Source organism: Cygnus olor, chromosome 5 (assembly GCF_009769625.2).
Source record: "Cygnus olor isolate bCygOlo1 chromosome 5, bCygOlo1.pri.v2, whole genome shotgun sequence".
Taxonomy (NCBI): domain Eukaryota; kingdom Metazoa; phylum Chordata; class Aves; order Anseriformes; family Anatidae; genus Cygnus; species Cygnus olor.
Window position 1 is genome coordinate 17,614,140 of NC_049173.1, and position 27,652 is coordinate 17,641,791.

At 38.9% G+C, this 27,652-nt stretch overlaps 1 protein-coding gene across 4 annotated transcripts in view; it reads left to right on the forward strand.

Moving 5' to 3' along the window:
• The window catches only part of TTC7B (tetratricopeptide repeat domain 7B), a 138,627-nt gene extending 111,200 nt beyond the window's left edge, over nt 1-27,427 (forward strand). For all 4 annotated transcript variants that reach the window (XM_040558699.1, XM_040558700.1, XM_040558701.1 and 1 more), the window contains one exon: nt 26,436-27,427. In XM_040558699.1, the coding sequence (XP_040414633.1) occupies nt 26,436-26,657 (222 nt within the window). In that variant the 3' untranslated portion in view covers nt 26,658-27,427. The remainder of the gene's footprint in view (nt 1-26,435) is intronic.
• Nucleotides 27,428-27,652: the final 225 nt, after the last annotated feature.

Sequence of the window (27,652 nt, forward strand, 5' to 3'; positions counted from 1 at the left end):
AGCGTTTATTTTGCTTGCGAGTATAGATGAGTACCTGTACATCTCAACACTTTGTTTTTGGCTGTATACTTATTTATAATAAAAAGATGTAATCTTAGTGGCAGGCAAGCTATAGCAGCAGTGCTATGGAGGTACCAGACTCTAAAATAACAGCTGAAACTTTAACTTAGAATTCTGAATACAACTATTATAAGATGACCATCAGTTTAGGAATCATAGTTCTGTGAAAAAAAATGCGCATTTTATATGATTAATTAGGTATTTTAAAATGATTTGATATGGCTTTCTAGTAATGCTTAAAAAGCAAAACAAAATGCTACTGTTTCAGCATGCTGCTTACTTTAGAGCTTAGGTTAATTTAATAAGCTTTGTTGAATTTATTTTGTTGTTGTTTTTTGTTGTTTGGTCTGTCTCTTTTTTTTGGCAAATATCAAACATAAGTCACAATAACTTTATTTATAAAATTCAACAAGAAGGAAGTAAGATGTAAGGATGACACAGAAGTTCTACCTTGTAGTATACATATCCTTCCCTATGTCTTCAAGTCAAATACTGGAAATAGCGAAACTTGAAATGAGTTTTTTAGGTTTTTTTTTTTAATTTCAATTTTAGAATGAGTAACATTAGACACTCAGTCCAATTTGAAGTTAAAATTTCCTGGTGTTAATGTGGATCTTTGATTAGAGATACTATGTGTAGTTGCACAGAGAAGAACAATAATAGCTTATTGCTAATAGGTAGGTATGATTTCTCCTTTTGTAATTTCCTTTTAAAGATGATACATCACTCTGCTAAGAAGGCTGATGATTTAACATCCAAAGATTATTTTAAATTTTGAATCTTTACTATCTTTCAGTACAACTTTTTTTGACTGAAACTCTGTTTAGTACTTATTCCTGACCATAGTCTACTGAAAAAGCTCCGCCATAAAGTGCTGGAAGGATGTTTTAATTGATATAATCTCATTTGTGGAATATAGCAATTTTCCTACAGCATAGTATTCTAATTCTGGCTAGATTAATTCAGACGTTGATCCTTCTGCAGGGTGAGAGTTAAGTGCTGGTTTCTCCATCCCTCCCAACATGCCCAAAGAGAACTGAGCAATCTCAGTTGTCACCTGAAAATGTGAATATGCATAGGTTCTCAGAATTGGTCAAAATTTGTCACATAAATAAAGCTGTTTACTAGTTTGTTAAGGATAAATTTTTTGTTTAGTTTTATGATTAGCTTGGCTTATTGGCTACTGTCTTTTATTTCCCTTTCAAAAATCATTATCAGTGCTTTGCGATTTCAGAAGTTTGACTTAATTCAGGGAATTTCAGGAGTTATTAATTTATAGCCTACATAAAATATCTTGAATTGGTAAAAACAGTAGGATTACCTTATAAGAGATACCATTGCCTGTAAAAATTAAAATACTGTTAGTCAATTAGAAACAAGCCTCTAGAAAAAGAGGGAAATTTTACCTGGAGTAGAAGTAAGAATTACTGGAATAAGGAAAAACTGGAGAACTGAGCAATGGTGTGAAAATTGGAGCAGTTAAGAGTGGTGTAAAGTGTCTGCTCACCAAGGAAACAGTCATGTTAAATGAGAGGGTTTGGAAGGAGATGTTAACTCCTGCTAATATTTGCTGTGTTAGTGAAATGCCTAAGACAACATGACATGAAATGGTGGGAACATGATCCATGAATAACGGACAATTTCTTTATCTGTATTCCGTCCCTGTTCACTCAAACTTCTTGGGAAATTGGACTGACTGCGGTTACATTACATAAGGTGTGAGAGATTCTAACAGAAACATGACTGCAGGGGGCAGTGTGTTTGTGTTCATGCTCCTATTTCAGTCCCTTCTAAAGTGTGTTTCTAGTTAAATCAACTGAATAACAGCAACAAGTTCTTTTGAAGAGAAGTGTTAAAATTCCCTTGAGTTGCTTCTGCATCTGAATTATTCCCCATACAGTTAATGTTTATATCCATACATTCATTCACTGTATTCTGTTAAGCAGTTTTCATTTTAAGATTTACCTTGTTCTCAGGTCCAATTTCTTTACCATTTGTCATTAATTGAAATTTTCTCCAAGCCTGGGTTTTTACCATCTTGCTATTGAACTAGATCCAGCTCTTGCAAGATGTCAACACTGAAGCAGTAGCACGTCGATATCAATTAGTGTACTTCACAGAGTGTAAGCAGCAATGCATTTGAACAAATGCAGCCTCCTTTCTTGTTTTTAAAGGTTGTATAATGTGCTCTGGGAATACAATGCAAAGTTGTATTCCAAAGGTTTGAAATACTTAGGTTTGTGTTCTGGGTTTCAAATCACTTTTATCAAACCTGCTGAAATTTAAAATGTTATGCTTCATGATAAAATTGAAAAATGATGTTTCGTACTTCAAATGAATGTCACATGTACGTGGTTGTCACCTGCCCGATTTTGGCCAGAATGGATTTCTTTGAACAACTTTCTCTATTCTCCCTGCTCTTTATCATCACCTCCAGATTTCTGCATTACTGCTGCCTTCCTGCTTTTGTCATTGTTTTCCTCCCTTGTGAAAAAAGAATAAACAGTCTTTTATCTCCTACAGTCAGAGTGCTGTTGTGGAAAGTAGCCCTTACTGATGACGTCTGAAAAGTCCTGAAACAGGCCATCATTCAGTAATGCCTGAAAAGGCAATGAATATTTCAACTCATTGTCCAGGAAACAAATCTACATATTCGCTCTCAGGCTGAAAAATCTTTAGCTAAATGCAGCTTTTACACGAAATAGTTTTTCTGGCATCTGAATATCATTATAATCCTAGAAGATTCCAGGTTTTTTTTTTTAATATTAAGTAATTCGTTATAATACTTGTCAGTTAATCCTATTAGTAGCTTAGCTATTTTAAGAGCATAAAACTGAAAGAGAAAGGGTGAAATTACTTGTCCAAAATTACTCAAGCAGAAATAAGTTTTCAAAAATCATTATCTTAAAGAATTACATTCTCCACTCCACGCTGTTAGATATCTGTTAAAGTTTTCTGTAATGCTACGTAAGTCACATCTCTTAAGGCTTCTTTAGACTAACTACACGTGCTTTACCTCTCAGTTACAAATATATTGTTATTAATTTCTACCTACATTTTTTTTCCAATCCAAAAAATACTTTGCCAGAAAGAAGCCAAGCAGACGGTATGGATAGTATATGCTTATGAGTCTGTCAAAAACACTGCATCAACTGAAAGAAAGGAAAAGCTGAGAAGATGGTAGAGATGTGAGTTCAGACCCTACTTGAAGGGATCAGGGGAGCTCAAGAACAGAAAAACTGAACGCTATCACCCAAAGTAACTTTTTTTCTTTTCCTTCAGTGAGGCAGTATTCTCTAGTATTTATTCTTCCTTTCCTAACAAGGACCTCATTTGGGAAATGTTCACTCAGTCATTTGATTTTTCAATGTAAGGCCATTATATTATAAAAATTGTTGGTTTAGGCCACATAGACTTGTCCCAAGGACATTATACTGATCCCTGTGGGTGTTTTGTGTTGTAACTGATTACTGTAGAGCTAAATGCTAGTGCTAAATCTTAGTGTTCATTTGACTTGCTTTTTAACGGCATCCTTATGCACATAGTGTTTGGAGAATGAAGAAATAATGGCAATCAGTTGTTAGCTTTGTTAGTAAAATACTTTGGGTTTGCCCTCCAAAATGTCTGTGCTCATCCTGGGAACTGTTGTCCTGAAAGTGGTATTTCAAGGCTGATAAAACATAGGTCCTGATTCATAAAAGACAACGGAGCTTTCTTTTCACGTTAGCCAGTCCTAACTCCAGATGGTTTACAGCAGCTGTAGCAGGAGTGTATGTTCCAACAAGAAAATACCTCCACACTTCGATGCTTTTCGCCATCTGAGTGAGCTCTGTAAGGGCTCTTCAGCAGGTTTCAACATGAGAAATGTCTGTGCTGTCCTCAGCTGACAGCCATTTAAAGAGGAATACTGCACTTGGCTTGAATTAGTTGCTTGGTTTAGACGATCTGTGAATACCTGAAGATGCAAAGGTAATGTAATTTTGTACAGCATGCACTGTTGTACTGAAAGAAACTGGAGTAAGATGGGCCATATAGTATTTATGGAAATCTAGTAGGAATTGGTAAGAGTTAATTAACATTCTGTAACTCTTTAAGTGTTTTTTAGATCTATTTCTTAGTTAACTTTCCTGAGATTTTTATTTCAAAGGTGTTTTCTTCCTGAATTGAAAAGTGGTTATCTTTCTCTTTTTAATTTATCTCCCTCTCTCTCCCCCCCCATCTTTCCTTATTTTTTCTTACAGTAGAGATTTTTGCCCGGTACACTCAGCCGTAGCTTTCTGTTTTTGTCTGTTTTCATGTTATCTCTGTGGTAGATTTTTCCATGTTTTATCAATTCAGGCACAGCTTACCAGAAGCCGTTTTATCATTTCTATTTGTTCCCATTTTTAACAAATGGAAAAATAATTAGTGGTACACCCTGGCAGGAGTAAGGGATGCTTTGGCTAGAGTAGCTCCTCTTTAGTTGGCAGGTCACGAATCATTCCAGTGTTTTTGTTGCATTGTGTGAAACTGATAAAATTCCACCCATCAGATAACTCATCACAATTTGCTGTTGCAGGAGGTCTGTCTACAGTGTGCAGTATCACTCCAGAGTTGCTTCTCTCCACTCTGTAGATTCTGAGCTTTGTTTTCAATTTTCAAAATACAAGCAGGAGGACGTTGTTGATGTCCAGTGTAATCTACTCTTTCTTCCATGCCTTTTTCTGCATTACTGATGACATAAAAGAGGATGGAGGTGGGGGAAAAGCAATACAGATTTTTACATGTGTAAAAATACTACCAAGCAAGACTAGTGTAATAGGATGAAAATATCAGTAGTCTCTAGTAATTCAGGAGGCCTTATGTCAGTGAGGTGCTAATAGTTGCTCTTGGTATTTAAGTTTTTCCTGGTTAAACAAAGAATAAAATGGAAACAAGTGAATGTCTGGAAGAATTTTGAAAATGTAGGCTTTACCCTACTATTCTCTACAGTCTGTTACATCTCTTTTCATGGGTACTTGATAGTGCATTTTTGCATAGACCTCAGAAACAGTTTTCATTTTTTTGTGTATGTAATTACCTTTTGATATGAGAATTGCTTTGCAAAACACTTTCTAAATTAGGTCATTCTGCTGAAGAATGTGCCGGGCTAATTACGATTATTTTGCTTCCCTGGGCATTTTTGTGCTTATTGAATTTATTAAAATATTACTTTATAGCTGGAGCTGAGAACTTGCCCAGCAAGAAGCTGTGTGGCACCTGGTATGCATCGCAGTCTTCCCTGTAGTCAATAAGGGCTTTTGCTTCTAGGCAACATCTGGCACCTAATAATCAAATATCATATAATTAATAAATACGTCATATTGCCCCCAAAATAAAGCCTTTAAAGGTTATGAGACAGACTGGAGACAGCAGCTGTCCTCAACATTAAAAAGAGAATGAAAAGGATATTTTTTTCCTTTTTCCTGAGAAAGGTGGTTGTGGAATTGTGTAGGTAAGAACTCATCAACTACAGGCAAACATTTGAGACGAAGTCATTTACCCGTGTTCTTTTCTTTTTCTAATGTGCCATGTAACTTTGCATACTAGTGAAGTATAATTAAATGCTACCACCAACAGCAACCAGAATGAGACAAAACACTTGATGTATATTTTCAAATACCTGGCATAGTTGGTAATTGCGTATGAGGAACTTGCCGTACTGGGGCCAAGTACCTGGGACCTAGCTCTTTAGCCAAGTCTCTTAAGGGAAAGTATTACTGTGAAGTTGCACAGGAGTTACCAGTGCGTGCATTCTATAAATCTTCTGCAGTTCTCAGGTGCATTTCTAGTGCGCTGATGAAATTACCTTTTGCTTTTTGCTTTACATCTGTCTCAGAGTCTTGGCTTGCTTTGGCATAAGCCATAGTCAAGACAGACTTCTTTTAAGACCAGAAGTTACCTAATCAATTATAATGAATCCTTTTGTTCTGACTGGGAGCTAAAACTACCTGTTTGTAAATATGCTGCTTTATCTTATCCTCATCAAGCAGAAACTGGCCTACCTTAGTAAAAAAAAATAAAAAAATAAAAAAAAAAAAGAGATCTGGAAGCAACTGTCCCTCAGCATTTTATTTTTTTTTGCCAGGGTTATGTCAAGCAGCTGCAATGCACAGATAAGTTGTCTACTGTGGTAGAGTTTTCTCTGCAAATCCTGTCTGGAATGGTCTTTTTATCTCTTTATCTCTCCAAGTCATCTCATTTTAAATTTTATTTGAAGACCTTTTCCATTTACTGAAGCTCTACTTTCCTGCTAGTCAGTGCCGTATTTAGCAGTTCTTCTCCTGCTCATGCATATACAGTTTAAAGATGAGGTGAACCTTGTACTTTGGAGGGATTCAACCAACTTAGGTATGAAAATCATAATATAACTTCTCCTAGATTAGTTTTCGTTAAACGTAGACTGCATTTTCTATTAGCTGACTGTTTTAGGTTGAGTTAAATAGTTGGCCTTTAAGTGTAGTGCCAAGCTATTTTTTGTCAGGATTTTTTTTTTACTAAAGGTGATCAAACTAATAGGAGAAAACAATTATTTCACTGAGTTTTAACTCCGTGGGAAAATATGAAGCATGTTTTCTCTGACTCTGAAAACTCTATTCCTTTCTAAGGTTTGATTGTTATTTTTCCATTATTCTTCATATTAGAGTATATATTTTGGACGAGGAGTAGCAAACAGTATGAAGAAAGTTAGGAGCAGCTACTGCTCATCAGAAAGCTGCCATTTCCTGATTTCTCAGTAGGGCATAGGAGACATACTAGTTACCTTGGGTACTGCGGCAGTCTCTTTTCTCACTAAAATAAGGCCAGTGTTTTCTCTGAATAAAAGTGACTGCTGTCTTCTCTTACTAAAGTTAGGAAATAGATGACCGGTCTTTCAAGAAACCAGTGTGCCCAGAGTGATGGACTGCCGGAGCTCCTCTGCTGAAAGCCTCTGGCTGACCTGCTTCTTTGCTCTACATTTGTTGCAACCAAATTTCATCAGCACTCTTGATATGTATGTGCTAAGACCATAAATTAAACTAAGATAGGGCTTGAGCCCAAACCTTGAAGTCTACTCATCCATCTCTAGTAGAAAGCTGGTTCTTAACTCATTCTTATATTCTTACGCTGCTCCGTGCCACCTCTAGTTTGGCTCCTTTTCCAGTACCCCGCTATATTGAAACTGTCATGGAATCATAGAATATCCTGACTTGGAAGGATATTGGAAGGTTCCACAAGGATCATCGAGTCCAACTCCTGGCTCCACCCAGAACCACCCAAAAAATCAGACCACGTGTCTGAGAGCATTGTCCAAACGTTTCTTGAACTCCAGCAGGCTCGGTGCTGTGACCATTGCCCTGGGGAGCCTCTCCCAGTGTCTGACCACCCCCTCCACAAAGATCCTTTTCCTGACATCCAGCCTGAACTTCCCGTGAATTTACTGAAATCAGACAATTAGTTCTGCAACATTTTATTTTATTTTTTTGGCCTGCAATTCCTCTAGGTAATCAAATACTATCAGGCTAGCTTGGTGTCTCACCAGTAATAAACACATGCTGTGCTTTATTCCACTTCTCCCTATTACTGTACTGCTGACCTTTCCTTCTTCAACATTTGTTCTAAGGCCTTGCATATAACTTAAGAAAACTTAAACAATCATTTTCTTTCTGATATACAAATAACATTACTTTTTGTTAGTAAAAATGGCTCCACTATTAATCTGCTAGCCATTTTTAAAACGTATTTTCTGTATCATTTCTGTCCTTTACTAGGATAATCTAGTTCTCACAATTTGGTTATCTGGATTTCTCCCAGTTTTTTTGGTTCTATGTTGGCTTTAAAAAGAGAATTCCTTTCCTTCTGTTGCAAAAGTCCGGATGCTTTTTTTAATCTGGTTTTCTGCTGAGCATAAAGGATCTTTTCATGCTGTTGCTATGACGTGATGCAACGTTAACATCAACGCTAAAGATGCAAGCCGGTAGCTTGGTAAACTGGCATTGGTGCTGTACATTTGGTATTGTGAAACAGCGGTCTGAGTTTCAGTTTGTCTTGGCTTAATTGGTTAGCGACTGAAAAGTCAGGTCAACATTGTAGGCATCCATTTGAAGGCGTGTTAATCTGACCATGTTGAACCTGGATGCTGGGTAAACATGTACGAGAGGCTCTGTTGTGCAGTTCATTTGCCTGAGCTAGTTATCTATGTGCAATAGCACAAGGATCAATGCTATCTAAAACCTAGACCCTTTCCAGTTCTCTGCCATCTGCACATAAACATATGCACTGTGCTTTTGATTCAAGTTCACCACACAAAGCATAGTGAGAGCAGATTTAGAGCTTTTAATGCCTTTAACATCACTTATGTCATGGTAAGCTGCATGGCTAAACTGATGTGAGTGGGAAAATATATCATGAGTGGAACTTAGTGATGCTAAACTTGATAAAAAAAAAAAGTTGTTTGGGGCTTTCGTCACTGCTTTTTCAATCAGCAGTGAAATGTTGATCTGCACCTTTTTTTTTTCTGATAGTATAGAATCACAGAATGGTTTGGGTTGGAAGGAACTTTAAAGACCACCCAGTTCCCACCTCATTGCCTTGGGCAGGGATACCTCCCACCAGAGCAGGCTGCCCAAAGTCCCATCCAGCCTTGCCTTGAACACCTCCAGGGATGGGGCATCCACAGCTTCTCTGGGCAGCCTGTGCCAGTGCCTCATCACCCTCAGAATAAAGAATTTCCTCCTAACATCTAATCTAAACCTGCCCTCTTTTATTTTAAAGCCATTACTACTTGTCCTATTACTGAACTCCCTGACAAGGAGCCCTTCTGCAGATTTCCTGTAGGCTCCATGTGGTACTAGAAGGTCACTGTATTAACGTGCATGGATGTTATAGAGGGCAAAAAGATAGGAGCTTTTTAGTTAATCAAATATGTACAAAACTATTCTATAAGTTCCAAGTGCCCCCTTTGCGCTTTCCATCAGCTAAACTCTTGTCTCCTACACACTATAAACTTCTACATTGTTGTGCCAATAGCTGATTTATATCTTCAATGGAATATTTGATATTTGGTCTCATAGTTGCATTTTTAGTTTCAGCTCTCTATATTTTTAAGCATGAATATTTAAGCATCTGAGAAGGTTTAGAGAAGTAAAAATGTACCTGGCCACATGGAGCAGCTGCAGATAGTATGGCAACTAAGACACGTGGCGTGGCAGATTGACTATTACTGTTATAGAAGACTAATACTGAAATCACTTTAGATTTAAAAAAATAGTAAAAGTCTAGATAGTTTTAAATGGTTACAGTATTTGTTTTCGTAACAGCTTTGAGTAGTAATACCTGGTTTCTGACTATTTTGCTCTGAAGTATGTATAATTTATTCTCAAAAAACAAAGCTGTACTGTTAATCAGTGAAAATTATCTTTTTGGTAGTTATTGCGTTTGCATGTAGTTTAAGTGAAGGGATGTGTGGCAGCTCCTTGATAGCCATTTCAGCTCACGCCAATTCAAATGAGACCTTTGTCTCAAATTCACTGCAGAACTTTTAATAGTCTTAAATAATGAATCAGTCCATTTACCTACATCTCCCTTTCCCCCAGCTATCCTCTTTTCTGGAAGATTTTGTCAATGTTATCTTAGATTTGCTCAGTGAATATATTATTTTCCGAATCATTGCAGCTGAGATAGTTGGTGAAGGAAATGACTGTCTGGATAGCAATCTGTTTCAGAATTATCTGTGGCATCAGTACTTTGATAAATATTTGATCTGATTTTGAGAGCTCAGTTAAACTTAGCACAGTGTTATAGTGTAGGCAATAAACACAAACTACTTCCGTAGATCTTTGTTTTTTATCTTATATTATTTTTTGGTGGAAAGTTGAAGAAAAGCTAACTTAAAACCAACAGTAAACGTAAAGTCTGTGGTTCTAGGGATCTGAAGGAAAAAGAAGTGCTGCATTTCATGGGTTGTTAGTTTTTCCCAGGTGTTCTGCTCAGGTCTGTGCTTTGATGCACTCTCCTGTCTTACAAATTGGACTCCTTCCTGGGTTTGAGCAAAGAAGACCTAAGTCCCTTTTGATGACCTTTGGGGAAACTTGGAGGATATTATAGCCCCTAACATGAACTGGTGAGCACATCTATAACTCTTGCTTAGTTGCTCATGAGTGGGATTTGAAGAACTAATATTATAAATCCCCTTTTGGGGCTATGTTATTAGTGTGTTCATGTATTTACCATTATATGCAATATATATAATTTTGAGTAAAACTTCTCAGGACAGCTTTTTCCTACATAGTGGTAATACCCTACCTTAGTTTCATAAGACATGGCAAACCGTAACTCTGTGCTTCCCCTCTGTGATTAGTGGGAGGTAAACTAGGGAGGGCAGTTTAATACCTTGATAATTCCTAAGCTTGTCAAAATGGTTGTAAATATTTATTATTTTCCAGATGTTGAGGTTGAATGTAGTCTTATACTTGTGTTGTTTTAAAATGCACTTACTGGTGTCTCAGGAAACTAAAAAAGCTCTGTACAAAACAGTATATTACAACTGTGCTCTGCTAACCTGAAACGTGTGTAGCTTACATGTATCTGACATGTATCTAAGATACAGACACTTGATTCTTTCAATTATTTTTCTAAATACCTTGAATTATTACTGTATAATATAAAGAAAAATCTCAACGGTTTTAAATGCTTCTCTATTACCCCAGGAACTAAACTTCATAAAAGGCCATTAATGTTTTTTGTGGATATATCTGAAGGTAATGTTTCAGTTCAGGTCTTCTCCAGGTAGTATTTCACTGATCACCTCCTAATCACCGGTGCTGGTGAAAGATCTATTGCAGCTCAGTGCAGCCTCAGCCACTGATACGCTGTTTAAATTGCACACATTGAACTTGCTATTTAAGACTGATATGCTAAGGAAGTCAGGGTTACCAAATCATTGTTGTTTGTATGTGTGTTTGTCAGCTTTTCCTTCATAACTTCTAAGTTCTTCTGCCAATTTCATCTGGAGAGAAGACTGAATCATCTTTAATAATAATAACAACATCTGGGATACTGCAAGTTTTATGAAAATAGAGGCAAAATGAAAGACTACCAGGACTGCTACATGTTTTCAAGTATTGTATTAGCTATCAGGAAGTATGCATGAGACGTAGCATTTCTAAATTCTCTGCTGTAGGAACATAAGACAGTCAGAAAATCAAACAAGGCTTCGTTATAGTCAGTGATCGTGGATCTAGCTGCTAAAAGTTAACTTTTTAAAATGATTCAAGAGAATAACATAATGTATTCTCTTACATTAGGTTGGTTAGCTGTATGACTGCAGCATAACACATTTAGACAAAATAGTGCATTGTGAGTGTTACAAAGTAGTATAATGCAGGACCTTATCAGGAAAGGACTATGGGAAGTGAAAAAAAAAAAAGGCAGATTCAATGTGTGGTCTGTAGAATACACAATGTGGAAATAGATTCAGAGCTCTAAATCTACAGAGACAAAAATTGTGTTAGGTAGTGCTTTGGGAAAAATATTTGCCTACTGGCCAGGGAAATCTGACCTACTAAAAGAGCAGACCACTTTTTTTAATTAAAATTTCTCTGCTAGAAGGTGGGTTTTGGTACCTTAAAATAAGTTACTGGAAACAAAGATGTGGTTTTAAAAGTATATTTTCTTGCTTGAAAACAAAGCCCTTTGTTTTCTAAATGGGAGTGGACAAGTAATACCTTAAAGCAGGTGTTGTCAAGTGGTTACAAATGTTCAAAAGAGCAAGCAAACCCCTATCAAGACCCATTTCAATTTCCATTTTTTTTCGTGGTCTGTTACAGTTCATCCTGACAGCTGACAATAGCTTCTTTGGGATTCTGTCTGGATTTTAATTTATGACCATTTGAAAAGTCATAGCCACAATGGCATAGGAACAGATGGCATTATGAGGGTCACAGACCCGAAGATTTACCGGAGGGCTATTAAATGCTATGACACTACTGCAGTCTGTGATGATGCTTTGTCATGTTAATTGAACGCCTAGCCAGAAGTTGGGAGGTTACAGTTGCCAGAAATAACTGTTCTTGATGTAAGGTCTAAAACAGTCTGAAACGCTGTCAGATCTATTAAAGTAATTGATGCATCAAACGTAATTTCCTTTAAAATTGTGATATGATAGTGTGAACAGCTGGTGATCCCTGTTGAAAATAAATGATGTAGCTTTAGCCTGGGCATCCAAAGTCATCTCACTGGCTTCAGAATTAAACCCTAAGCTTCAGAAAATCATAGGAAGTCTTGTTAGTAGGTGCAGTCTTTCTGCAGCATGCGTTGCATTTGATTTAATACACTTGTATCTGAATATTTTTGCCTAAGGTAGGATCCATGAATGTTTAACCAGTAGCTGGTAGGAAATGCTTGTATCTCCCCACACTCAGTGCTTGCCGTAAGCTCCCGCTTTCCCACCTGCTCACCAAACCCACGCTGCTGCTGTAGCTCTTAGCCCCAAAGTGGAAGCTGCCACTCTGAATGTCGGCTCAGCGCTCGGTGAGCATTAACTTCCCAGTTTGCTTGTTCTCATCGAATCACAGCCTTGTGTGGGAGTGCCTTTCTGTCATTCTCGTGTTCTCCCTGCCAACTGTGCTCCAGTGAACTAGAAAAGTGGCTCAAATGGACGAGATTCTGACACTCTTGGAAGCAGGATTCAAATCTATTTCAGCTCCTTGTCAGCTGGCAATAGTAAACCAAAGGAAAGGACTGAGGGAGAAACAGCATTTAGTTTTACACCAGTTTCTCTGCAGATTCCAACCTTGTGCACTGACTATACAGTTCAGAAAATGGATTTCGAGCTGTGAGCTAACTGCAGCATGTGATTTGAAGTGCTGTGTCCATCGGTGCAGCAATGGAAAACCATTTATAAAAAGTCCAGAGCCACGTTAAACTCATTTTCCCTCAGTCTTAAACAGGAATGTGATATTTGTCAAAGGTAAAATTAGTAGTGGAAATGTGTGGACAGTATGTATGGAAAAGGTTGGAAGCACTTGCTTGTGGAGGAGAATTCTGGAAGAACCTGTAGAGGCAGTGATATCACTAGTCCAGTAAGAGCTAATGAAGCCTAAACTAACAAAAGATTGTAGGATAGTCGATGTACTTACTACCTGTACTTGGGAAGAGCAGTTACAGGGCCTCAGTTTGATCACAGGTGAGACTTGGAGACCTTCAGGCCTTAAATCACAGAAACACATCGCTCACAAATACAGACACAACAGCAAGACCAAGTGTGGGAGTGCCTGTGGAGCTGGGGGTACTAGCTGATCTGAGCTACATCTCCACCACTCAGGAGCTGACCACAGAACATCGCATTGTCAAGAGTCTGCTCTCCCCACGAGGTCTGTAAGCCTACAGATCTACCCTTCCATTATGGATGGTGGTGTTCATAGAACACAACACGTTCATGCTCCACTGGTTCCCTCACGTCCCTGAAACATGCAGTAAATATGAAAAATGCCCAGTAAAATCTGAGACTGATCACCAGGGCAAGTGTACCATCAGTGTGAGCTAAAGCATGAGTTTTTCACTTGGGTTTCCTCCCCAGCTGGCCATGGGCTTGTTTTGTAATCCCAAGTATAATGTGGCTGGATGACAAAATGGGTCTGTTGCTTTGCATCAGGCTTGTTTCTAGACACAGTGAGCGTGTAGGTGACTGAACTGCAGCAGTGGAAAGTCTCTGAAGCATTTCCTGAGAGGAGTAGGAAACAAAACATGCGCCATGTAAACATGAGAAGAATAGGCATCATCCAAATAAGGCTAGGTGACATTGGCACAAACAAGAACAAACTGGCTAGAGAGAAGTTTGGAAAGAGGATTTGAAGATTCCTAGCAATTAGTCTAACCACTGGAACTTGCTAGGTTTTCAGAAGAAACTCTGTGCTGAGGTTATCTGTGGCAACAGGAGGGCAAAATGAATGACCTAGGAAGGCCCTTCAGATCTGGTATTAAATTGAAAGTATTTTGTTAGCAAGTTCTAAGTAAAAAAATGAACAATGATCCTCAAAAAGATAGTTGTGAGAAAACCCGATAGGTTTATATGGACTTGAAAGATTAAAGGTAGGTCATATTAAGCTCTTTATCTGTTTGCTTTCAGATCAGTATTAGAAAAATCTGATTTGTTGAAATTTGTTAACATTATTTTTAACTCTTTTTTGGTTTGTTTATTTTCACTGTTTTTTTCCCCAAAATAGTGCTGTTTGGATGTTTTTTAGAGGGAAACCCCAAAGGCTTTTTCCTAGTTTTCAGAAGATGATGTCTTTCAGTATATTCAACTTTTTGAGGTTTTGTGAAAGGCCAGTATACAAAGAAGTGTTTTATTTTGTTTTTCTTAGTGTCAAAGGCCTTTTGTTAGCCAGTGATTACAGTTTGGCTCTTCTGATCCCTGCTCGATGGTGCACAGATGGAGGGTGTATGGCTTTGTCCATACTGAAAAAATCCTTCCCTTAAAGACATATTTGCTGGTAGTTGTCCTGCCAGGCTGACAGTGTTGTGGTGTACCTGCAACTTCTGTGTTTTGTTTAAGATCTGGGCATGAGAAAGGAGGTGCGTGCCCTCTCGTGCCAGGAGCTTTTTGTGAAGCGCCATGTGGATGCTCCTTCCCGTGGCAGTGCCCTGGACCTGAGGAGCAGATGGCAGCTCACGTCTGCTTTGGGGGGGTGCGAAATGGTGTGTTACCTGGGGGTAATGCTGTAGCCCTCACAATCTCTCTTACTAGACCAAAGTAGAAAATGGTTCCCAGTGACTGTCAGCTTTGTGAAGAGCTCTGCTTTATTATAATTACCCTCTTGTTCCTAGCGATGACGGTAATGTCACTCTAGTATGTGCTACTGTGGTGTCGTAGTACTTTTGAAACAGTGATGTTAGCCATAGACTTCATTATAACATATGTTCGTACAGAATGCTGTATGCAAAACACTCTTTGGCTAAGGGCAAAAGGAAGAAAAATTTAAATAATGTGTTTTAATCTTTGCATTTCTATTTTATTTTACTAATAAAAGGGCTGGTCATCTTTTTACACCGCAGTTCTGACTCTGAATATTTAATACAGTATTTGTCAGAATATTTGAGAGAAATACACGTGGATAAATGCAAAAAAAAAAAAAATACTTCTGAAGAGTGTCATCACTTCTGATGCCCTTTCCATAGTCTCAAAAGTTCAGACAAGTGCTGGTGTCTGTAGTGTTGAGTGCGTACAACAAGAATGGGCTACAAGTACTAGCCTTGAAAACAGTGACAATTTAGCTAATCATCCCCAAAGTACTTGATAGTATTTGGACAGTTGTATTGGTTATAATTTTTAACCACAGAACCTAGTACTGGATTTGCAACTGTTTGACCTTTTGATACATAAGGCATTCCCCTGAATTTAGATTTTTTTTTTAATTAGAACATTTGTACAATTTTTCTAATTACTGTTTCCAGAAGCCACATACCACCTGTATGTTTACTGTGGTTTTATAGAGAACCTTTCATTAATGAAGAACAGCAATATAGCTTCTAAAATGTCATTGCTTGATATTTCTTATTTCTTCTTTAATGAGATCAATGGTTGACCGATGGGAAGAAATTCATGTCCTTCTGTCCATTACTGATAATTTTACATGGAGCACAAGCTTTCAAACCCAGGAACGTCAGAAGTAGAAAAATAAAATCTAGTCTTCAGGCAGTGGAATAAGGACACTGAAGTCACAGTATCCTCAGTTCTTGCTAAATATCAAGCTTTTGCTCAAATCCTTGACTATTGACTCAGTGAGTTGACTTGGAGGCTCCTAATTTCAAGCACCTTTGTCTAAAGTTTTCTTCTAGCCTGTTCTGCACGTGTCATTTTTGGAAGATTTGTTTGTTTGTTTTTTCTTTTGGCAATTGAAAACATTTCTGTTAGTCCTGTGGCTTGAGTAACAGAACTTTCATCATTTCTCACCCTTTGACTCAAAACTTGGAAAACGAAGTTATCAGTAGCACCTAGGACTCTTTGTAGATAGCACGGTGATGCCGTAAGTAAACCTAGCCTTGCTTTTGAAACCAGGCAATGTCAAAGTAGAACCACAGAGCCTACTGATAAAATGTTAGGATTTCAGTATGGAACATACTGTAATGAGGCCATGCAGTTGTATCTATACAATGTCTAAAGAGGGGAAAAAGGGTGAGCATATAAATGACATCCAAGAACATACAGAGCTAGAGAAATCACCATGGATGGGTCTGTTTCATAAACAGCCCGTCTGTAGTTGTGGTTTATGTGGGTCGGGCTGTCAGCAGCGGATTGCTCCTCCTGGCCAGCCCGGTGCAAATGCTCTCCGCCGTGCTGCTTCCTGGCACTGGAACAGGTTGCCCAGGGAGGTTGTGGATGCCCCATCCTTGGATGCATTCAAGGCCAGGCTGGATACAGCTCTGGGCAGCCTGCTCTAGTGGTTGGCAACCCTGCCGAGAGCAGGGGGGTTGAAACTAGATGATCTTTAACATCCTTTTCAACCGAGGCCATTCTATGATTCATTCTATGATTCCACTCGCTGTCGGTGACATCCTGAGGGTCCTATGCAGGTTACTGTTACCCTTAACATGGGTGGGGTTCAGAGCTGTAGAGGCTGTTTTCATCGCAGGTGTGTATACTTGAAGGGTACTATGTACCTGGGAAATCCTCTTTTCTCATGTGTGAGGAAGGTGAGGAGATGCTGGGTGGCTTTGGGTGCTGGGAGGAAGAAGTGGGGACATGCAGCGCCTCCAGGCCTCGGGATGGAGGGAGCTGGGGAGACAACAACATGCGTGAGCTTCATGCTGCCTCCTGATACCACAGCTGGCAGGAAACATAAACCACCAGCACCAGAAGGCAAGTACTGCAGATTCAGAACAGGCCATAGTCTGCGGACCAAGGCTGGACTCAGCTATCCACTGGTGAGCAGTGGTGGTACAGTACTGGCCTGAGCCACAGTGACCTAGCGGCTGAAGGGAGAGCTGTTGCATTTTCACTGTGTGTAGATGCAGCATATGAGGTAAGAAATTTTCAGATGGAGATAGAATCATAGAGTCATTCATGTTGGAAAAGGCCTCTAAGATCATCTGGACCAACCTTTGACCTAGTACTGAATCCACCACTAAACCACGCTACCAAGTTCTCCACCCACACGTTTCTTGAAGACCTCCAGGGACGGTGACTCAACCACCGCCCTGGGCAGCCTGTTCCAGTGCCACACAACCCTCTCAGTAAAGAAATTTCTCCTAATATCCAACCTAAAATAAGCCAAGATAAAGCATTAGCAAAGTTCTGAAGCTACTAGCTTTTTCAGTCTCTCAGTTGTGTGTCTTACTTGCTTCCAGTGCACTTGCCATTGTCAAATTAGTGCTTACGATACACTGTGGTAGGGATGCTGTATCTTAATAAGCTGATAAGATGTTCAAATAAGTTGTAAATCAAAACTACAGTAGACCATTGCAAGATTATGTTGTTTTAACAGGAAAAAATGTCCCCTGAGAGCTTCCATCTAAGTATAAGACTGTGATCACCAAGTTAAAACCCCCAAAAAAACCTTTCCATTTTGGAACTCAGTGTTACCGGCTGTGAACAGTAACGAACGAAAAGGCAAACACGCTCCTGCTAGAAGGGGTCAGGCGTTTTCAGGGGGGTTATAAATACACATATGCACCACCAACCACGCATGTTCATTATTTCACGCTGGCAATGTAAAGTTCAATGAGTAACAAAGCCAAAGTTGTTGTTTTAAAAATCTGTTGCCAGGCAGTTGGTTTTCTCCTAGCAACAAGTGTTCTGCAGCAGGGGAAGCAACTGGATACCGCAGGGGGTACGCTGGGGCTGGGCGAAGGGGAGAGAGCAGCAGCCTGGGGTTGGGAACTTCCTTCAGCAGTGCCACGAAACGCCCAGCTGCGTATCTCCCAGCGCTGGTGACTGAGCAAGGCAAGTGAGGGCGGCAGGAAGGGACGTGTAAGCAACTTGTTCCTCGGTTGCTTTGGTTTAGCGAGGGAGCAGCTGTATTACTATTAGCTGCCTGTCCTCATAGGAAAAATTAATAAATACATACAGGGCTGCAAGAAAGTTCTATTTTGTGTATATTTGAAAAAAAAAAAAAAAAAAAGCTTAATTCTTCAAAATAATTTTATTTCTTATCTCATTTCAGTGAGTTCTGTATTTTGCATTTTGGAAACAAAGACTTGTATGTTGCATTTTCTTTTTCAATCCAAAAGAATTATGTATTTAATTTAGAGAAAATGATCTTTACTTGTAAGCATTAGTGGTCAAACATGTCGTTTTTAAGGCTTATAATATGGACACCCTTCAAAATCCCTGCATGAGAACACATCCATATCTGTCACAGCAGACACAGAGCTACATTTATTTCCGATGGAAGGGCTCATTTCAAACCAAGGCACAGTGTCAGAGTTTTTTCTGTGCTTGCAGAAAACAGCTGCTCACGATGACCAAACAGGTAACACGTATACTCCTTCCAAAGAAGGAATTGATACTTGATTTCTTGTGTGAGGTCATATTTATATTAGATGGACATGTTTCAGTACAAATTCATCAGCTAAGAGGGAATAGGAGAGTGTAGTGTACAGATAATGTGCTATTTCACTCTACATAAGTGTAAAGCACATGGAATCAAAAAGATGCATGGAATCAAAAATGCAGCATTTATATTGATCGTAGAATACATTTACATGCGTATTTTTATCACAGAAGAAGGGAAATATCACCTACAGAATTTTACTTATTTGGGCACATATGAAAAATTCTTGGTTTTATCTCTCCAACACTTCTGTTCCATTATTATAGCATAACACTGTCAAGTCTCTGGTAAGCTTTAAATTTGATAGATTTGTTTGAAAATAGCAGCCACCTTAACACATGCAAAACAGGCTGAAAAAGCAGCATGTAACAAGGGGCAGTTTTGTGATGCTAAAATTACAGTGCATATGGATTTGGTGTGCATGCATTGCATATTAAGCTTTCCAACTGATTATAGTCATAATTCTTCATTTTCAAGTTTTTAAATAAGATTGCATGCTTTTATCATGCCTTTTTGCATACCACTGTTGAAAGTTGATTCTCTCTTAGACTGGGACTTGTTATGAAAAATAGTGAACAGGGAAACTTACTAGGGATACGGTAAATTCTCTGTCTTTTGTAGATTATTTTTTTTTAATTATCATTTCTAACATCTGTATAGCTCTATATCTGATGATGCATTTGCAGCTTTTAGCTTGTTGGACTTCTACAGGTCATCAGTGAATTGGGCAAGTGGCATATCACTGTTCTGCTGCTCACTCAGCTCTTCTTACTAAAAGCGAAATCGGTCCACTTTGGTTTTCATATTCTCATAAGGTTTTGTTATAACTGTTGTTTTTGCCAAGGGAAACTTTTAGCTCTGAGAGGTATTTTTAGCTAAACAAGGTCCAAATGTAGAAGCTCTTCAGAGAAGTCTTGTAATAGATGTACCTAGAAAAAAATACAGTATGAAAATCTTATCTGGTAGAACTCAAATCTCTGTATCTGAAGTCTTTTGCAGCCCAACAGGCTGCAGATCTTAAACATGGTGATTGTTTCTGATGCTTTTTTGCATGTTAGGCTGGCTACATTTCTTCTCCTGGTACTCTGTTTCTTCCACTTATCAGTTCTTTCCCTGCAGTTACGAGAGAGTTCAGTGCTGAGAGTTCAGCATCCTCTCTCAAGAAGGCAAATGGGCATATGGTCAAAGTTCCTGTTGTAATTTTTCTGCTTTGAAATACATTTCACGACTTCCGAGAACATCTCCCACCTATAGTCTATGTTTTTCTCAAAGAAGATGAAGTTGTTCCTCTTGATCTCAAATGAGATCTCAAACGAAGAAACCTCAAGTGGTGCTTCTGTTGGGATTGCCAACTGTTTATTTTCCAGGGGTAGCAGAGAAGTAGTAAGACGATTAAACCTTAAGAAAACCTCCAGTTCTCTTGAGCAGATTTTTTAGTCACATAGAGGAAACCACAGTGATCTATATATTGTTACCTTTTTTTTCTTTAACTTCTTTTGTGTGTCGTTATTTCAGATTGTATGTTTGGCACTTTATGATAAACCTCTGGCTTGCTGAGGCATACGATGGGTGACAATTATAGCTTTTATTTTTATAAAGTTAGTTCCATGGGAAAAAAATGAATATCACAGATTTTCATTTGCCTAAAAGCAAATTAAAAAGAAGTGACTTTATTAGACTCATCAAACTGGCTAGTTCCAATCATGTTTTCAAAATCAGAAATTAGTTATTTTAGTGGTTTTTCCATTTCTCCTCAGTTTATTTTTCTAGATGCATGTTTTCAATCGACTGTTTGGTTAATCATTATGACAGGTTAATTTGCAAAGAGAGAAAGCCAGTTTGCAGCAAGGAAGGTTCCCTTGCAGTGACTACACTACATGTTTATTTAAGCTTATTACTGGTTTGTACAATTGTATTGTATCATGTTGTTCAGATTCTGAGTGGTATTTTATTAATTAATAATGGTGCACTTGCTAACTGGAGATTTTACTTGGAGACTGTGTCAAGCTGCATTTGGAAATTAGAATTCATTTGAATGTTTTTCTTTTTAAAAACATTTAGTAGATGAAAATAACTTTACTACTTAGAAAATGCAAGGGGAAAAAGAACTATATAAAAATATAATATTTGCATGTCTGGTTTATTAAAGCATGTATTTAATTTAGTTACTGGTTTTATTCTCCTATCAGCATAGGCCAAACTTTAAAGGTATCTTGCTTATCTAGGATCCAGATTGATACATACTGGCATACTGAAAGTTAACTAGATGGACTAAAGCTTTAGGTTCTGTTGAGGTGAATGCTAATTAAATAACTTGTCCTACGTGCATTTAAAAATTCCATTGTGCATCTTTCTGCGTCCAAAAGACAGTGAATGATTAAAAAAAAAAAAGCAGGACTTATGGATTTGACAACTAGAATACATTAATTTTGTCATCTTAGTTTTCTTTCAGAAATAAGTTGGATGTTTGCCATAATTTTGCTTTTAATCTTTGTTTTCATTAATTGGACATTTCTCTGCACCTGCTTCTTCAGTGTAACCCAAGGAATTAAGAGGAAGTTCTTCCTACGACAGAAGCATCAAGTAATAACGTTACACAAGCGTGACAATATTATCACTCACTTTCTGCTAACGATTATAAGGAACTTGGGTATGCAGTTGATGGAGAACCTGGTACTGGAACAGGAGTCGTGGAGGCTCCCTGGCTTATCTGCATAGACATCAGAGCGTGCAAGCCCTTCCTGTAGGACCCAGTCTGTGCCCTGCTGCTGCGAACAGAAGGCTGTTCCAAAAACTTCCTGCTCCAATTGCCAGGAATGCTTTTACCTTTTTTTGGTAAACTTACTCACAGCCAATTTATATACACTTATTCTTGTGCCAACATTATTCTCTAACTAAAATAGTTTTTCTCTACTGTTCTCTATACTGTTTTTACATCAAGTAACTTCATCTCCTCTCAGTTTTTGATTTGCTAGGTTAAACAAACCAAGTCTGTTAGCCTTTTCTTGTAAATTAAGATTTTGATCGATCGTCCTGGTAGGCATTTTCTGTGCCTGTTGCAGTTTGAATGATCTTTGTTGAACAGGGACCCCACAAAGTGCCAGAGGAGGTCTTGCTGTCACTGTACAGCCTTCTGCCTAATGGAAACCTCTCCTGATGTCACTTGTGTTTTCCTGTTTTGCACTGGCAACTTTTCACATTGTCATCCTGGGGCTGCCTGATATATCCAAGTCCTTTTCCCAAGCTACTTGCAGCTGAAAGGCTTCTACCATGCTGCAGACCTGCTTTGTTGTTGCTGCTGTGTTATTTTCCACTTGCCGTTACTGACTTCTGCTGTGCTTCTGTTACTCTGGTTCTCACGATCAGCCTGTTGTTTCCATATTGTATCCTCTTAACTTTGTTTTCTAATTGTGTCATCGCTCTTGTAATTCTTGTGATGTCATTTGTTAAAACATTAAACAAGGTTAGTGCCAAGACAGTATCCAAAGCACAGAAGATACAATCCCTGTTCCATAATATATGCGAGACAAGTATAAATGAAGATTATTCAACCCAGTGCTTTGGCTGGAATGTGAAGATATTTCTGTGTATTCAGACTCAATAGCTGTTTTTATTGACTGTATTTGTGCAGGTACCTAGGAGATATTGGATAACAACAAATGACTTATGTTTTGACAACAGTGCTAAGGGCCCTCAGTCAGGGGTTGGGCCCGATTTGGCTGAGCATTATGAAAATAATCCTTGGACATATGTTTTTGAGAAATGAATGAAGAATAGCAGGTTTTTATGTGGGACAATGTGCAGTGAGGTATAAGGGTGCTGATAGAGGGAGCAAGCACATTTGAAATCGTTGAATAAATAGAAGGAGACTTTGAGACTCCCAACTGAAGGAAGAAGAAATGTGCAAGACCTGGAAAATAACCTGTGGCAGAGAAGAGAATTGGAACCACTTTTTTTCCCTTTTTATTAATTCCTGGAGGGTTTTGTTATGTTTTGATGTGAAGCTTGTGCAAAACCTTGTTTTCTAGTGACTAAAGTACCTCCCTGTCACGGGCAGCACACAATAATATATTTTTTTTTCAGAAAGACAGCCCCTGTGTACTCTTGCAAATCGGACTGTCCCTGTTACTCCTGGCTCTGAATTCTAACAAAGACCAGGGCACTGTAAGGGGCTGTTGACCCTTCCTAATGCAGGCAGGATCTGAAATCCACAAATTTATGAGGACAGTTGATTGTTCATAGTGACCAGAGTAAATATCAACACATTACAGAAACAGCCATGAAAACACTCTTACTTCTTGTAATGATGGCACTCATGCACAAAGGAATCTTCAAAGTTTGCCTTTGCTTTGTCTGTGCAACATCTGATCAGAGTTTTCCCTCTGAGTTACAAAATCAACCTCTGCATGTGGAACAGGCCAAAAGAGAAATAAGATTTGGTTAGGGAATTTATAACATGAGGACGTTCTGAAAAGACAGAAGCTGGAAGCCTAAACACACGTAGGGGAGGTTGCCAAAAATCAACCACCAAGAACTGCTAGGAGAAAAACAAACAAAATAATCAAACCAAACATAGGGAAAAGTTACAACTAAAATTTGCACAAAGCTGCAAAATGAGGAAGCCCGCATGTGTTAGGGGCTTTTATTACAGTGTGCTAAAAGCAAATGTCATGAATTTATCACTTTCATCCTAAAATTTAAATGTATCACCTAGTGAAAGGGCTGCAGCAGGCTGCTCTGTCTTAGCAGGATGCCATCAGTTGCACTAACATCTCTGACAAGTACTGTAGCATTGTAAAATGTACAGGGAACAAACAGGTTGGGGGGGTATATTTGTGTAATTCTCAAGGAAGTTACTGTTTTCATTATGTTTTGTGGAACAGGTGTTTTTTCTACTAATATTTCTTGTTATACTGTTATACTAGAGTAAATAATGTAGCAGTTTTTCTAGTTGATTTGGGTTCCAGAAACCCTGTAGTATCTCCTTAATGAAAAGTGTGTGTGCCTCTTTATAAAGACATTATCGGGCGGAGGCTTTCTGTTTGGGTTTTAAACTAACGTGCCAGGTGTGAAGGTGTGAGCAGTATGTCACTCAGGTACCCCTCCGAGTTTCTGCAGAGCTGATGTATTGCTAGAGCCTGTCTCCAGTCATAGAGCAACAGACCTAACATTATTCTCTAGATAAATGCTGTCTGCACATCTATAGCCAGATAGGTAAAGGCCAGAACTGGTTAGCTTTGGGCTTGTTTTTCCAGTTAGGAAGGAAAGGAAAACGATGAGTTAAGGACTACAATAATTTGTATTGATTTCTGAGAAACCTTAGAGGAGTTTTTGTTTTGTTTTGTTTTTTTTTCCGAAGAGTTGGGTACAGAGGGCAAGCATATGCTGACAGCTGATACACTGGAGGTCAGTTTTCTTGGATGGGTGATGGTGAAAGGTCACTGAGGGGTGTTGCTGCATGGTAGGCATGCCTGCTTCTTCTCCCCAGGGTCTGTCGCTGAGTGCTTAACAGGGCAAAGTCAGGCAAGGACTGCAGACAATTTAATCTGTGCCTCAGAATTTTAATGAAGCCATTTGGGAAGGCTATCTACAAGCTGGACACTGGCAATATATAACATCTGACCATCATTCTGAGGGAGTTAATGAGTCGGGATATTATGCCTTCTTTCTCCTACGCTACTTGTTTAAGCTCAGCCCACAGCTATAGTGACCGAATGTCACTGTTCTTTTGATGCTCTACACGAAATGAGTCTAATTTCCTCTCCATTGGTTCTTTGGAAGCAAAGCTCCAAGAGAGGAAGGAGTCCTCCTCTCATCTCAGCCAGCATCATTGCCAGTGAGCGGCTGGGTTTCAGGAGACTCTCCACCTAAAAGGCCGTGGCCTCAAATTTATGAGAGAACAGGATGCAACCTGATTGTCCATGCAAGAGCAGTTCCCTCCCAAGTGCTAAACAGCTTATATTCTTATTAAAGTAGAACGGCAGCCAGACAAGTGGTATTTGTTCTATCACCCGGGTAAACTCAGCTACGCTTTTTTCCGTATAGAATAGAGCAGATTTAACATAACTTGTTTCTGTTCCCATCAACAGGCAAATCTGCAAGATTTGGTTGTTTCCTTTTGTCTTTTAAAAGAACAGCCTTTGTGCTTAGCAAGTGGGGAAAGTAGTCTGGCATATTTGGAACAAAAAATTACCAATATTCAAATAACTTGCGTGTTTAATTAGTATGAAATACACACCAAAATCCTCACAGAGAAAAATAGTTGAAAATGAATTAGAGATTCAAGTCTTGAAAATCAGTAACACTTTGATGTTTCTAAGGTTAGTTGGTTATACTAAACGGACTGCATGCAAACTACCTCTCTCTCTATATATATATTTACATGCAGTCAATAATATATATATTCCACCTCCTTGCTTCATTTTTCATAGTTTCACATCTGATGCCTACCAGTCACCGTAATCGCTTTCAGGGATGGTGTTTTTCCTGCAGAAAAGTTATCTGATCTTTTTTTTATTTTATTGGAAATACTATTCACCCACTCTGGAAATGCTGACTCATTTCACAGCTTAAAAAAATCCGCAATCAGAAAAGCCCTCTAGTACCTTTATGACAGGATATCTGTTAGGCAAATTAGCCTTTGTTGCATTTATTAATTTACTTGCCAAATCTTCATGTTTCTTTGTGTGGTTGTTCTTTGGAGCATGGTCTGTTCTGTTACTCTCACAATGTAGCCAGCAGGCTGGCCATGCTGAAAGTCAGCCTGCTGAGCAGAATTCCAGAACCTCACGGGGGATAATTCAGGGTTTGCACAGAATTTCAGTACTTTCTAATTGTTGGTGCTTAGGTTGGATTGGAGGGATAGATGTACAGAGAGAAAAAAAAAAAAAAAAAGTGATCCAAGGAGTAGGAGCTGAGAAGTTGCAAGGAATCTGTAAGCTTGTGGTCAGGACACCTCTGTGGGTAAGAAAAATTTTTGGTCCATGTGCACTTTGCAATACAGCATCACAAAGTGCATACGACTGTTAGGACTATTATAATCTCAGAGTAATGTTCTCTTACTGGTCACTCCAAAACTTTTCCTGCATGGTAGCATAGATGTTTATGATGGATGAAGATTTCCACTTGTTCATTCAGGCCATATCCCAGTGGGTTTGGACATCATCTTGGATAGCGTGGTGTTGAGTTGGATCCAAGCCCTTAGAGAGAGAGAGACAAAATCTGCATCCAGAAAGTTCCTGAGAGTTTTCTGTCTGCTGGATGTCTCTATGATACCGGTGCAGTGTTAGTCCCGGCACACTTCCCATTCCGCGGGCTGAATCAAATGTCATGGCTGTTGCCCATGGAGCTGAACTTGGTTGTAACTGCCGTAGCTGAGAGCTAATGATGCCAAGTTATGATCTCAGATGTTGCAAGACTTGCTGTGGGTGCTGAGGTATGCCCGCAGGATATTAGCACTTCAGGGCACACACCTTTGAAGAACTTAGGCAACGGAGCTTGCCACAAAAGCTCGGGTACTTACTGATTCTTGGTGGCTGGCTAGAGTTTTTGTTGTTCAGCTTGGTTTTCGCATTCCAGTAGCTTTGTTTCTGGTCCAAAGCCACTTGACTTCTTATTGGTGTTGAATAGCCTGCTTCAGCCCTGCTCCAGGTCATTTATTTTCTTTTAAAAATAAAATAAAATAAAAAGGCGTATTATCTAGTCTGTTGCACTCTGAACCCATCAGCTACCTACACGTACTTCACTGCTGCAACGTATTATTTGAGCTTCCAGGAAGTCCCACTGCGGCCAATCTCAACCATTTTTTCTGCTGTTTTATTGCAGGCTCTGATTCTTTACCAGCTCGGGCGCTACAGCTTGGCCGAGAAGATTCTCAGAGACGCCGTGCAAGTGAACTCCACAGCCCACGAGGTCTGGAATGGCCTAGGGGAGGTGCTGCAGGCCCAAGGCAATGATGATGCCGCAACCGAATGCTTCCTGACGGCACTGGAGCTTGAAGCTAGCAGTCCCGTTGTCCCTTTTACCATCATTCCCAGGGTTCTTTGAGAGGGTATCTTGACCAGCTTACCTTGGTCTGACTTGTGGGTGAGGAAACCCAGTGTTTCAGGCTGCCTGGTAACTGGTGAGTTTGAAAAACTTTAGCGCTCCAGTCTTTTGCAGGGAAGTGGCCAAAACAGAGACATGATGCATTATCTTGGTAGACTGAGAGGACAAAACAGCTAACCAGAGCCAAATCACTCATATCGCCTATGTTTTTGCCCTGGTAGTTTTGAAACTTCGTTATATTGTTCATGGATGATGTGCCATATTTTGTTAGTGATACTTGAGTGTTACATAAAATTATAATGGAATCAACACCAAACGTAGAATAATATATTCAAGTTAAAATTCAGTGGCAGAGCAGACTATTTTTAACAAGGCTGTTATGAAAACTGTCCTCTTCCTGCCTCTCAACCTCTTTTGGCCCAAAGTCAAAATGTGAATTTTCTGTTTCCATCTCTATTTTAGTCCAGGCCAGAAAATCAGTTGAGTTCTTGTTTTTAGTTGTTAATAACTGTGATGTGTGGCTAACTGTTATCTCTATTTAGAGCAAAGGCTGAGTACAAGAATATTTATATTTTACCAATGTATGCCTGTTACAGAAAATATATTAGTTATTTAAGTTTAACTTTTTTATGTGAATTCAGAGTTTATTTATCAATGGAAATATGTAAAAAGAAGGCTCAAATGGAGTATTTACCAACATTCCTTATACATGACCCACACTTGGCTAAATGGGAAGATTATGTTAATAATAAAATGATTTTTAAATGGAACTTTTTCTGTGTCCTGGTTAAGAACCTGGAGGAACAGATATCTCATGAACACATTTTAATGATGTGGGGCCTGTGGCTGGCTGCCTTTGATGGTGAGCAACACCGAAGTTTTAAATGCCTTGAGGACCATAAAGAAAATAGAAGCTGCTATGCTCTTTGCCAATCGTACAGTTATTTGAGATTTCAGGTTTCCTTAAATCCTCACTACTTTTTTTTTTACTCCTT